The 14,344-nt window shown below is 37.5% G+C and overlaps 1 protein-coding gene across 1 annotated transcript in view; it reads right to left on the bottom strand.

Annotated features, from left to right (window-relative positions):
• Positions 1 to 1,541: 1,541 nt before the first annotated feature.
• LOC135465410 (anoctamin-10-like) overlaps positions 1,542 to 14,344 on the bottom strand; it is a 58,152-nt gene continuing 45,349 nt past the window's right edge. The window contains exons 9-13 of the mRNA XM_064742645.1: positions 12,866 to 13,084; positions 8,520 to 8,711; positions 8,095 to 8,229; positions 6,095 to 6,211; positions 1,542 to 5,772 (exon numbers count right to left, since the gene is read on the bottom strand). Of these exons, the coding sequence (XP_064598715.1) occupies positions 5,728 to 5,772; positions 6,095 to 6,211; positions 8,095 to 8,229; positions 8,520 to 8,711; positions 12,866 to 13,084 (708 nt within the window). The 3' untranslated portion in view covers positions 1,542 to 5,727. The remainder of the gene's footprint in view (positions 5,773 to 6,094; positions 6,212 to 8,094; positions 8,230 to 8,519; positions 8,712 to 12,865; positions 13,085 to 14,344) is intronic.

The raw sequence follows: 14,344 nt of genomic DNA on the forward strand, positions 1-14,344 counted from the left end.
TTTATATGTATATATATAGATACATGATTATGGATTAATTCATGAGGACTCTCGTGAGCATAGCTGCAAGGGGATAGAGATCGTGGTAGATGTGAGATCGGCTAGCCATGTTCCCATCTACACTTCCAAGTTCAAACCTGAATCTGTGCATAAACTCAATTATAACAAATTTGTTAATCCTGTGCTTTCCCCAGCATGCCCAAGGTGTGTGCCACAAATATTTATTTAAATTCTGTGAGGGGAGCCTCTGTGGTTAGCGTGCCAGGAGGGCTCAATGGCCCAGTAGCCTCTCACCAATGAAGTGGCTGTGAGTTCAAGTCCAGCTCATGCTAGTTTCCTCTCCGGCTGTATTATTGGAAGCTCTGCCAGGAACAAATGGATTGTTGTGGGTCCCCCTGGGCTCAGCCCGGTTTCTTCCAACCATAATGCTGGTCGCTGTCGTATAAGTGAATTATTCTTGAGTATGGCGGAAAACACCAATCAAATAAACCAAACATTTTGCAGGTAAGGCCTAGGTGGCAAGAAACTGTCCACCATTTAACCACTGGTGTAGCTTCCATCAGTATGATCAACCAGCAAATTTTTATGCCGCACAAAAGAAATTTTGTTCATAACTTGCAGAAGGCCAGAGATCTACCCCAGGCACTCTAATTTCCTCCACTCATGAAAATGACCCCCATAGTCAGGGTTTTCATTTAGAATTAGAGGATGTCAGAGTTCAAAAGTGGATGGCTAAAATGAAAAAAATTATGCCACAATTACTCTTTGTTTAAATAGTAAAAATGTTCAAAGAAGGTAGCTGCAAGGAAGGCAGTTGACAGCTGTCTAGAGCCTGCTAATTGCCCTTTTGGAACACCCTGCATAGTATTCTTGAGTACAGCATTATTACACAAATTACATACTCCTCAAAGTGCATGCATGGCTCTCTAGGTTCCCATTACATCACTGCCACCACCAGCAAATTCTGTACACAAATCTTGAACAATGCCACGGTCATTGGGTCATGAAAAGTCAGGAAATGATATCAGAGAACGCAAAAACTGTCATCTTTCGTTTCTGTAAATATTTGACATACGCATTCTGACCCACAACTGAAACAATTTTATTCACGAATGCTGATTTTAGTTCTGTGCGAGGACAACAGTGGAAAGGCTAAGCCCAAACAAACCTCTTGTGCACTGCACAGGCTTTAAAGCAGCGGCAGAACAAACAAGCTGGATTTGTAAGGCGTAACACTTATTTATACGTAAGTCTTAATGTCTGTTTTTCAAATATACAAATACAGCGGCAAAGTGCCAAATTAGCAAACGACACGCTGGGAGAAATAATGAGGCACTCTTTGCATTATTAGAGATCATAGCAGTGTTACCAGTACTAAACTATTTTTTACTAGTACCAAATAACTGTAGCAAGTACCATAGTAGGTGCACTGTAAAGCACTGCATGCAGTAAATGGGTAATCTCCGTTGCAGGCCATGTGGCATATGCTGCTACTTGTGAACTACAGAATAAACCCTGTGGAGTCTGGATGAAACTCCTTGGAGATACAAAAAATAACACAGCTGTAAGAAGTAAAATAGAGTAAATTTTAATCAAAACAAGCATATTAATTCATAAGCAAGCGTAAATAAAACCTACTTCCCTACATTACCAAATGCCCATTGTGTTCAGGCAAACACTCGTTGACATTTCACCTTCAGTATCGATGACCAGGATGGAGTAAAAGCTGTTTGACCTCAACATAAAAAGTGTAAATGAAGTCACAAACCAGCACATGGTGAAAAAAAAAAATGTAAACGGAGGCCGTATTGGTCGACCTCAGTCACATTGCCTGACAGCAGCTGAAAGATTGCATAGATGATGTGACTGTTCTGTCAGTATTCTGACATTCAGTATGGAACAGTTATCTCCAGGAAAACTACACAAGCCTAAGATTATGGGTAAAGTCCTAATAAACAATCCACCATACCAAAATGTTTGGCCACACACCAGATCCAAAAACTAAACACCTTATTTATAAGAATAAATCACACATGTACAGGTATCAACTATGTCAACCCTGACCTGACAGGTAACATCAGGAACGTAATTATGACAATTGTAGTGTCTAACCTCTGTTGTAGATTTCCAGCCAACTGTGTCATGTATAACACCTGAATTCAAATACACAATCTGATTGGCTGCTTAATTAAGTCGAGCAGCACGGGAAATAGATAATATAAATATCAGATCTTCATGATGTTATTACCAAAGTTAGTAACTCATTTTGTGTGATTTCATTGAAATATCACAATGTTCATGTCCATCTCTAATGGAGACATTCAGTGCTAATCTTTCTTGGTTTAATAAAAACAAAATTTCTCTTAATTTAAAACTAAACCAATCACAGAATCAGAGTGAAAGTACATGTAGTCCAGGCCTATAACGTAAGTTTCAAAACACATGTTTATACATGTCTATCACGTTACCTTCTCAATAATTAAAGACATGTACCTGAGCCACACTGAAAGTAAGCAGGAAGATCACAGGAGTCACTCACGAAGGGCTCACAGCGTGTAATATGGGTATGCCAGCCCATGTAGACCTGTACAGCCATGCAGTGTATTACACACGTCATATGGGGTGTTGATGGACTGCAATAGGCAGCCACTTCGTACCAACTTTTTAAAATTATTGAGCCACAGAATTAAGCCATAATTAACGTCATTTATGAACTGGAAAACAAAATAATTAGTGATACCACAGGTTAACACTTAAATAAATTCAAATATCTGCGTATAACAAATACCTTTTGTCAGTGTAAGACATAACTTGACAGTAAGAATTCAGAACGACACATTTAGTATAAAGTAATGGAAGTATAGAATGATTACAACCAAAAATATATGGATTGTTTTAATATCAAAAAAAAAAACAAAGAGTCTTATTAAAAAATGAGAATTCAGCAGTACACTGAGGCTGCCATTTTGTCACATACAGGTATACCCAATATAATGTGCAGCGCATACTCTGATGGTTTATTCATTGAACATTAAAGGAGATGTGAGTTTTCAGACTAGGCCTAATAACAGGTGCACCCCCAAATTTATAAATAAACTTAATACATTGCACATCCATATGGCATGTACATGTATGTAGAATTCATGCTATGAAATCTCACAGAAAATACACTGCCATAATAACAGTATGTCAGAAGAACTAATTATACGTGTTTTAAACATGCGCCATAAAATATTTTTTTTATGCATATGAGTATACACTAATCAACAGTCTGCATTTTATGTAACAATGAGACAAAACCACAGTGCATCTGCACTTCCCAAACATCAGCATTGAGCAGGTTACATCTGAGTGTAGACATATACGACTCTACCTCAGTGTATCACGTACGTGTGTGTATGCCACAGATGGCTTGCAAACATTGTTCACATTTTACATACACAAATACATGTTATGTCAAAATGACGAGAAAAAAGTTCAAAAGAAATGCTATGTAAATGTTGACACTCCTTTACCAGCGAAGTGGCAGTGAGTAGAAATTTAAGACATATATATTTGTCTAAATCTGACTTTAAAGCTACATGTGGGTATTCTTGGGAAAGAAATACAACTTGTATGTAATATATTTTAAGAGGGTCTTATGATAGCATTACTATGGTATGCTTGCATCTACATGCACTTTGAAGGGCAAGTACAATGCAAATCCATATTTAATGTGTCACTGATGTATATATTTTTTTTCAAGAATAAAAAGTAATATCATCTGAAAATTTTGATGTTTACCAGATAGATCTGTTCTCTTATTTATTTTCAAATAAAATATTGTTCTTCTGGACGAAATATCAGGCCCGAATATCTTCAACCTCTCTGACCTGTTAAGCCGTGGAATTTATGCACACAATTACACAAAATTCAAAAATGATTTGTTTGTGTCACTAAGGGTGCAGGCTTCATAAAACTTTGCAAACTATTTCTCCCCACCCCCACAGTTATCAAAGAACATTTGAAAATATTGGTCACAAAGGCAGTTGAAGTATTAGGGTACTTAATATATCTAATATAGTGAAATATTCTTAAGTACGGTGTAAAACACCAATCAAATAAATAAATAAATAAATATGTAATATAGCAGTAATCTTTATAAAGGCTTTAACAGTTCAACTTGAAAGATAATTTCTACAATATGTTTACAGCCAATCACAGTATTCTGAAAAAGATAGAGCATTAAAATACCAGTATGTGGTTATAATAATACCATTGCTGTTACTAGTATCTTAAATAGTAAAATACATGTATGCTACACGCTAAACTAAAGCATTCAAACTTTAGATAATTTATAAATATACAAATTCCTGATGTTTTAAGAAGCCCATTTCTTCCAGCAAAAGTAGTTCTTGAGAGGAAATGAGCTCAATTTAATAGTGTCTTACAAGGAAAGAAACATTGAGACAAAAATCTGATCAGGAACCTGTGTATTCCTTCAAAGAATAAACCACAGGCTGCTGATGTTTAATGCAAAAATACATACGAGGACATGTCTGCTTTATTGACTAGGATATGCAAACTGTTATCAAACATTTTATTTGACACATCATAGTGTTACCCACAACAAAACCTGTTTGTTTTTAAACAAATGTTTCATCCGAGATCAAACATGTACAATAAATTTTGTGTCGTATATTGCTGAACCAATAACATTTATCAGAATATTTTGTCAACCTACAAACCAACCAATCAAAAGCATCCATTTCAAATACATGACACTAGCATCAAAGCTGCTCTTTAGCCAGTAAAGAGAATGTGGCAGAGATTGCAACAAATTCAAATGATGTGATGCACAACATACATCTCAACCCAGAGTGTTGAACTTAAAATTTACATACAAATATTTCAAAAATAATAATTTCGATCATACCAGGCTCTACAAAAATGCTCAACATTCAGCAAATTTCTAGTGGCCAGGTTTGCGACTGTATTTTCAAATAAATTTATTACTTATTTTAGAAAAATGCCCTTAGAGCACAAATTTAAAATGTTTGTAGTAAGATGTTTCTGTATGGCAGTATTAAAGGTGAACTGGTAAGACTTTAAATTTTGCAAAACTCTTGTCTTAAGCCCTCTCTCGCAACAGAACAGAACTCTGACAGCTTTCAATTCGCTGTGAACGTTTACTATTTCAGATTTGCGTCCATATTTTCAAATATAAAAATGCATATAAAGAGTGAAAAAAAAAAATTGTTTTGAGCACAATTTAAAATTTAATTATTTTCTGTTTGGAGTAAGATATTTCTTGAATGTATTTAACCAGTCTTTAATATCAGGGTAACTCAAAATTGTTTGTTGGGCATAACCCGACCATTTGAGAAAAACTTATGGGTGGTTGATAGAAAATCCTGTTCCTTTTTTTTTTCAATTCTGGTTCATGAAAAACATAGGTATTAGAAGAAAAAAATTATGAGAGGGGAAAAAAAGTCCCAATAAAAACTTTCACAATAAAACCTTTTTTTTTATTGGAGGGTAGGTCAGGATATGCCCAACAAACAGATTTTAAATGATAACCTCATTTACTCTTTTTTTTTGCAATTTTCTTTCTCTCTCACTCCTGTTCATTTCATTAGAATATGGTATCTCAAAGAAAAAAATATTCTCCTGAAAAATGTCCTCCAGCATGTACATTGGAGGCAGTTTGATTGCACACTTGATGTTGTCTCGAACTCATCTAGCAGACTATTTTCCCTTGTTCTGTTTTCTTCTGTCAGCCTCAAGTAACCTCTGCAAAGAATAAATGGAATATTTTCTTTATTGGAGCAGAAGGCTTACAACAAAGAAACTTTGTCTTTTAGTTGATGTTTAACTTTGCTTTTACCTGTCAAAATATATTTCCCAAATCTGATTAAAAAAAAAAACAAGAAAAACTGAATCCAAAAATATAATCATATTTAGTAAAGACAATCAGTGACTTGCCAAAAGTTGGTAATTTGCTCCAGGCACAAAAGTTTCCTCCACATTTAGTATTAGAAGTGTAATACTCCTGACTGTCAAAAGAGCATGAAATGCAAAAAAAAAAAATAGAACTCAGCAGTGCTGGTCTCACCTCCTTGTGAAGGGCCATCTTTGACTTGTACTCAATCCTGCTCAGCTCCAACTGAACCCATTTGGGCACATCTGGGATGACATAGGCCAGGAAGGCTTTTAGGCCAAGGATGACATGCTGAAATCAACAGGCAAATTCACAGAACTGAGAATCATGGAATTCATTAAATACGCAAAACATGGACTGAGGAGAAAACAAAATGAACCTGTTTTGTTTGAAGATTACACAATATTGGGAGAAGTTATTGAGAAGGAAAATCAACAACCACTAAGAATCATGGAATTTATCAAAAAGGCAAATATGGACTGGGCTGGTTTTGGCGAGGCTGTACTAAGTAAACTGCGCTCAAATGTGTACCAAAACAGGACAATAATCAGTGCAGTTATTGCATGGAAACCGAAGCTATACACACAGACAGATGGACAGACAAAAATCAGTATCCCTCCACTTCAACTAAAACATGCGATATCAACAATTATGTAGTTAGTAAGCTACATGTCTTGTATGTTTGACACCTACTAAACAAAAACATCTGATTACTGACATTTTTTGAATTCTGACTTCACATTCTTGACTGGAAATCATCTCTCTTGTAGCTGGCTTCCCCTCTGGCCGTACGTGGGAAGGTCTGGCAGCAACCTGCGGATGGTCGTGGGTTTCCCCCGGGCTCTGCTCCATTTCCACCCACCATAATGCTGGCCGCCGTCGTACAACTGAAATATTCTTGAGTACAGCGTAAAACACCAATCAGATAAATAAAATAAATCTCTCTTGTATCCCTTACCTCGTGATACTGCTAACCTATCTTGATAAACATCTAAACATTTGTCATGAATGTATATTTTTCATTTATCTGATTGGTGTACTCAAGTAAATTTCACTTATATGACAGCAGCCAGTGTTATGGTGGGAGGAAACCGGGCACAGCCAGCGAGAAACCCATGACCATCCGCAGGCTGCTGGCAGACCTTCCCACGTACGTCATGAATGTATAGGTAAAGGACCTAAAATTTCCCCCTTGTTTTGAAGTTTGTTTAGAAGGTAGGATGACATCTTACTGGGAAAATATAAGTTTCAGCATCAAAAGAAAGTTTTCCTCACTTTTACCTACCTCTTAAAAATTACCTTTTGGCGGGGAGGGGCAGCAGCGGGGCAAAATTTTAGGTCATTTACAGTTTTCAAAATCAAAATGACTAGTCGAGCAATCTAATTATCACATCACCATCGGAACATGAAATGCATTTTGGGATTGAAATAAGATACACATTGACAGCATGTCGGACTTGGAATTACAATGATTTCTCAAAGCACTGCAGCTTTTTTATACTCAAACCTCAATCACATGAACAAAATGAATTTTGACTACTACTTATGGGTAACTTGAGGATCGCCACCCTCATGGCAATATCATGCTAATCCACAAGTGTAACTCAGTATTGTATGCACCACTTCCTCCACACTGACAAAGGTGTAGCTCATTGTCGTATGTACCACTTCCTCCACACTGACAAAGGTGTAGCTCAGTGTCATATGTACCACTTCCTCCACATTTACAAAGGTGTAGCTCAGTGTCGTATGTACCACTTCCTCCACACTGACAAAGGTGTAACTCAGTATTGTATGTACCACTTCCTCCACACTGACAAAGGTGCAGCTCAGTGTCGTATGTACCACTTCCTCCACACTGACAAAGGTGTAACTCAGTATCGTATGTACCACTTTCTCCACACTGACAAAGGTGTAACTCAGTGTTGTATGTACCACTTTCTCCACACTGACAAAGGTGTAGCTCAGTGTCGTATGTACCACTTCCTCCACACTGACAAAGGTGTAACTCAGTATCGTATGTACCACTTCCTCCACACTGACAAAGGTGTAACTCAATATCGTATGTACCACTTCCTCCACACTGACAAAGGTGTAACTCAGTATCGTATGGACCACTTCCTCCACACTGACAAAGGTGTAACTTACTAACTGAACATCACACATGTACGTACCTCCACAACAACAAAGAGCAGCACAGCATCCAGAAGGGTGAAGTCTGATGGTAGAAGTTTGCGCACCTCTGGATTCAGTGCTATCAGGGCTGTGTTTGTCATCACTGCAAGAATGCTGATCACCTCAAATGCTACCTGTAATGAAGTGATATCTGGCTTATTGAGAAGATTTACTGATCAGCTAAAGAATTGAGGAATCTCGGTCCCTGTTTTGTGTTTCAACTTCTGTCCCCCTCTGGCCCCTTGTTAAATCACAGACCCATGTCAAAAGACAGTATGCTCAGATTGAAAGATAAGGTGTTCAAAATTTGACCCACCAACCGACAGAACAGCGGACTAGCTTGGAGACAGGTAAAAATCATTTTAGTTGGCCAACACTAAAATCCCACACCCAAGTTCAGTGGATCCTGTAACTATTCCATTACCTGCCAGGCCCCAATGCCCGCAGCTGTCTGAGCAAACGGCCTCTGGAAGACGCGGCACATCTTGAAGGAATCTGTACGTATCTCAGTGACGTTGTTGAGCAGCGCCCAAAAGGCGGCCATCGGAAAAGCCGAGGAGAACAGAAAGACGTATCCAAACTGCAGAAACATTTCTAGGTAGTCATCCAGAGTGCCCTGAAACAGGAATACAAAGTTAATATGTGACAGTATGAAACTGATTCTTGATTCGGGAAATATGATACTTCTTTGACTCTTCTACCTTTGGGGAAATCTGGTCACATGTAACTGTCACTGGCTGATACAGTTAGTCCATGTAATGAACAACATACCCATATATTTACTTTTCCAAAAAACGAAAAACGGAAGCAAAATGTTATTTTTAGCTTTCTGCACTACTAATATGCAAGATAAAATAAGAAGAATTATAGTAAAATCAGTGTGTGACGTTATTTCATTCATTCTGAGTTTCTGGTCAACGCTGAAGACGTACTGTACATATTCTTCATCTTCCGATATTCCAATATTCTCTTAGCTATGTTTTCCTTTATTGTAAATTAATTTCATTTCCCTTTAATCCCATGGACTCATTGGTCCAAACCCCAAAAGGATTGCCCCTTTACAGTAAATTAAATTTCCCCCACTTGATATTGTCATACTGAGTTGAATTTGATAAAAGTCATACATGTGTAATAATTATGATTTTCTGAGCTCTCCAGCACTGAACAATGAACACACTGGTAGATCTTTCACACTGTCAAACAATTGATGTACCAAAACTACATGATGTGAACAATGATTTTCAACAACACCATGATACAGAAATAATCCATGAACTATCAAAGATCCAGATATATTTATTTACTTATTTGATTGGAGTTTTACACCGTACTAAAGAATATTTCACTTGTATGATGGCGGCCAGCATTATGGTGGGAGAAATCCAGGCAGAGCCTGGAGGGAAACACATGATCAACCGCAGGTTGCTGGTGGAGCTTCCCATGTATGGCCGGAGAGGAAGCCAGCATACGTTGGATGAACTCACAATGACCGTATTAGTGAAAGGCTCCTGGGTCATCGCGCTGTGCTGGCGTGCTAACCCACTCGGCCACAGATGAAGATATATGTACGTACAGGCATAAAACATGTTAAATGACTAACATATGCAGCTACAAAATGGTTGAATTCCTCTGGACATTGGTTTAGATTTTTATGTCATAATTGAAGTGGATAAGTAGATTCCATCACCAGTTTCAAACAATATTTAACAGAGGTTTACTACTCATAAGAATTTTACAAAAAGCTTACTTTATGCCCATACGCATTACCACAGTTAAGCACATGCGCTGCCTGGCACAGAGACAGAGTCCTGTATACATCCATGCCAGGAAAAGCATTCTACAATTTCGGGATTTTGAATTTTGAAAGGAAAGCGCTAGAATGACTGAAATTTACATGGAGCAGTAACCTCAGTAAGCAAGCAGGCCCCTGTTCAAAAATTTCATTGTTGCAGAGCCATATCCAGAGCCATTTTAGTCCCAGAAAACGTCTGGGCATCCAAACTGTTGGGCGTGGCCAAACTAATCAAGCTGTGTCAAAACTAACATGTGGCATATTTAACTGAGCAAAAATAGGATGGTTCAATTAAGTTTTCAAACAATTTTCTTTCCTTCACAGATTTTAAAAGCTTTTTTTTTCCTGATATGACCTTGTGCAGCTCTGATAAATGTCATCTGCATATTTACAACAGCACCAATTTATAGACAATGATGGTCATCACTTTGAGGTGAACCTGGACAGCAGTTATAAACACTTCTGCCTACACCTGCCCTAATTCCCCAACCTGTTCCCATATTACAGAGCAAACTTTCAGTGCAATTTTCTGCTACTTTATAATTAGATTTTTAGACAAAACTACATTGGTTGGATTGGCAAATTTCAGGGCTTCCCAAAAAAATATAACTTAATCAGTCTGCACAGAATAATGCCTTCAGAATAACACCTTGCTAACATGTGAAAAGGTTGAAGAATTACAGTACAACCTGCAAAGGACTAACTATTGAAACCAAAGGTGGTGACGTGACCAATGATAGCTGTCAAAACATCTCTGTGGTTAGAGGAGTCTTAATGGGGGCACTGAGCAGGTCATGTATGTGTTCCCTCTAAGACGATGTCAGTAACAAATATGGACAGAACACATGTCTGGAATAGCGGGATTTTACAGTTCCTTTTCATGCATCCTTTGTGACAGGATTCTCTGTGCGTACTACACTAGTATTTACGCTTAAAAAAAAAATGCATAAAGAAATGGAAGATATGAAGTAGTATCTAGTCATACAGGCACACATTAGAGATCCCTTTATGAATTTTAACAGGTCCATGTATGATGTGTATGTAAAAAGTACAGTACATTTATAACTCAAAATTGGTGATTAATTAAGCTAAATGTTCTGGTCAGTGATAAATGATTTCACATTATGCTGATGTTGCGTGTATAAAACGTGTGATAGGGGTTTCTAAAGGTAAAGGTTTATGTTTTATCAGTTTATGAAATCGAAAAATGTTCTGAAATGCACGTAATATCTATGTGGAAGAATTACTATGAAAACTGACACACATGTGCATATTTGCTTTTGCAACACGTTGCGATTGAATACTCACAATAGTGACAACAAGTGTGTCACTTAAATATATGCATTTCCCAATGTGTTCACATGTTTGAGGAAAAGTTACAAATGATAAATAGCTTCCTGTAAACATTTTTCGGAGATAACAGCCATGCACAAGCTATGCTGGTAATATATGCCACCCCACAGAAGGTAGAAGTTTGATGTTGTTACAGACCAATTCCAGGCTTCCAGCCCTCATATCCAACCTTTTGTCAACACAATATCCTGCTACATCAAGAATATACTTACCCCTGATGAATTCTGGAATTGTTTTAATGATTCAAATTTAAAATAACAACACACAATTTTACCCACATGTGTATATATATTTAAGTTTCAATAACATCAAATTCAATTTCTGCTTTGCTTCATGACCAGTTGTACATGTATATCTACAGATAGATGCACCCCTTTAGAGATAGGTTAGAAAACAGCTATATGTATGCTCGGAAAAAAAGTTGAGACTGGGGTCTGCAAAGTGTGACTTGAGAAAGGCGAACTGTAATCCATTTTGCTATTATGAAACTATTCAAATGTAATGAATTAGGGTGATTCTCTCATGACAGAGACAAAAGAAATTGTTAATTCACCCCCAAGATATTTCTTAAATCTTTCGCTCCTGGGAGCGGCTTAAGCCGCAGCCTAGCCATACCCCTCAGTACCCGTGAGCTGCTCAAGCCGTGCATTTGACAGCACCTTATTTTCCTGTGAGCGGCTCAAGCCGCATGAAACACTGTCTCTGACTGGTCTATTTTTGCATGCAAATTGGGATTTTTTGGGAGCTAAACCTATCAAATACTGCCTTATGAAACCCTACAGAAGCCACACCCGCAGTGTTTGTAGATTTTCATTGGCTGTAAGCGATAAAAAGGCGCGAAAAAATATGGAGAAGATTCGATGACTTTCTTTGAGGCTTTTGCCAAAATGGCAGACTCGAGTACAGACGACGATTACGAGGGCTTTACGAATAAAGACATCTGGGAGGATTTTGATGCGGATAGTTCAGTTTCACATGTTAGCAGTGACATAAAAGAGTCTTCTGACGAAGAGGAATTAACTTTAGGTCAACTACTCTCCAGAATTAACGAGAGACGTGAACCTGAACAATCGGAAATTGTACCAGTAACAACAGCAATGTGAATTACAGAAACACAATTTTACGTGATGTGTTCACGCTTCACAGAAGAAAAATACCAACTGCCACCGAAAACCTAATGGTTGAATTAGCCAGAAATCGTAAAATAAAAACTTCAAATTTTTTTAGTGCAAAATTGTATTTCTGCCGTGGCCTGCTGGGGACCAAGCAGTGAACAGGGATGCAGTAGCGAGGGCAGTATGACGTTGTGGTAGCAAATGAGTAAACCACAAAATATATCATAAAAGTACCAAAATCTTTGGCAATGCATGTGTATTTCATATTTTGGATGTGGATGCTTCTGAATTTGCAATTTGGTTCAAAAAATAAAATACAATAAATTAGTCAATATGCTCCAACTATACTCTAGAATAGGAAAAAAAACAGGACAAAGTTTCTGACTTACAATGGTGGTAGAGTGATCCATTAGATCTACCTTAGATACCTCCAATGTCAAAAGAGCACTACATTTTCAAGGAGAGTTAACTGTCCCAGATCCCAGGTAATCAGCAGAGGATGTACTTTACCTCATACACATCCATAGTTGACTCCAGATTGGCCTGCTCCTGGACAGTGACATCTATTGGCTCTTTGCCAGACTTTTTGTCTTCATCCTTCACCTTGCCATTGGCAGCGTCCATCAGTTCCTTCATCTTCTGCGCTCGGCGACGGAAGAAAATGAAGGGAATAACTGCTTCTCTGATTTGACCAATGATCTGCTGAGTTATCAGTAGAGCTGCAAGGTGCTGGTGGAGAAAAAAACAGACGTGAGGACATTTTACAAGATGAAGAAATGAATGATCTGGGTAGGCAGCATGCCAGTCATACCATGGCCATCCAACATAAGAATTATAACTTTTATTTGATTTATTTATTTGACTGGCGGTTTTACGCTGTACTCGAGAATATTTCACTTATACGACGACGGCCAGCATTACGGTGGGAGGAAACCAGGCAGAGCCCAAGGGAAACCCATGACCCTCCGCAGGTTTCTGGCAGACCTTCCCACTTACGGCCAGAGAGGAAGCCAGCATGAGCTGGACTTGAACTCACAGTGACCGCATTGGTGAGAAGCTCTTCTGTCTAATAGCTTACACGGAAATATACATATGTATATCAAAAAACACCTAAAGTATGTAGTTTGATATAAACACTTTATATTTATCATCAAAAGTTGACATTTTTCAACAGTCCATTGTTTGTTTGTACATGTATGTAATCCAATATGTTTCAAAGGATACATGAATAGGTACTATAAAAGAGTAAGGTTTTAAAGAAAATGAAAAAACAAATACCGAAAACATGAGAAAGAAATTTCATTTGAGGGGCAAAAAACCCCTCTATTTTTCCATTAATAATTGGAAATATTCGAAAATGATGTCATCAATGAACATACTGGGAAGCCAGTTTAGTGCCCTCACATTCTGACAGTCAGCACTGTTGATATCACCACAGGATATTTAATTTCCAGACTGACGACAGGGGCCTTATGAAAATTGCTGCTTAGAGCCATATTTACACCCAAAGAAGAAAGCCGACGAGCTGTTTTGTACTTTTATATGTTAGGTCACATCATGTACACCATATTAAAAAACAAACACCAAGGTTTCATGTGTATTTTAAGACAGCTATAACATACCCTAGTTCTTTTAGTTTTTAGGACAGATATTAGTAGTGTTGAAAGCAAAGAATTACCTTTCTCTTCCACATTTTTGGAAAGTAAAGATATTAATACGTTGTTCATTAAATGGACTAACCAAGTGAAAAAAGAACCTAAATATTCCTACTACAATCACATATATGTTGGCAAAAAAGAGCAGACCAGGTGTTCCAAAAATTAGAACAATTACAAATATATTTTATACATACAAACCAATATCTATATACCCTAAAAGACTTTTAATTTCTGATTATTTTAGAAATGTGTTTTGAGGTTTGCTTGGAACATAGGATGATATTCTACTGGAAAATTGTAAGTTTCAGCACCAAAAATAACATTTTGTGAA

This window comes from Liolophura sinensis, chromosome 5, assembly GCF_032854445.1.
Source record: "Liolophura sinensis isolate JHLJ2023 chromosome 5, CUHK_Ljap_v2, whole genome shotgun sequence".
Taxonomy (NCBI): domain Eukaryota; kingdom Metazoa; phylum Mollusca; class Polyplacophora; order Chitonida; family Chitonidae; genus Liolophura; species Liolophura sinensis.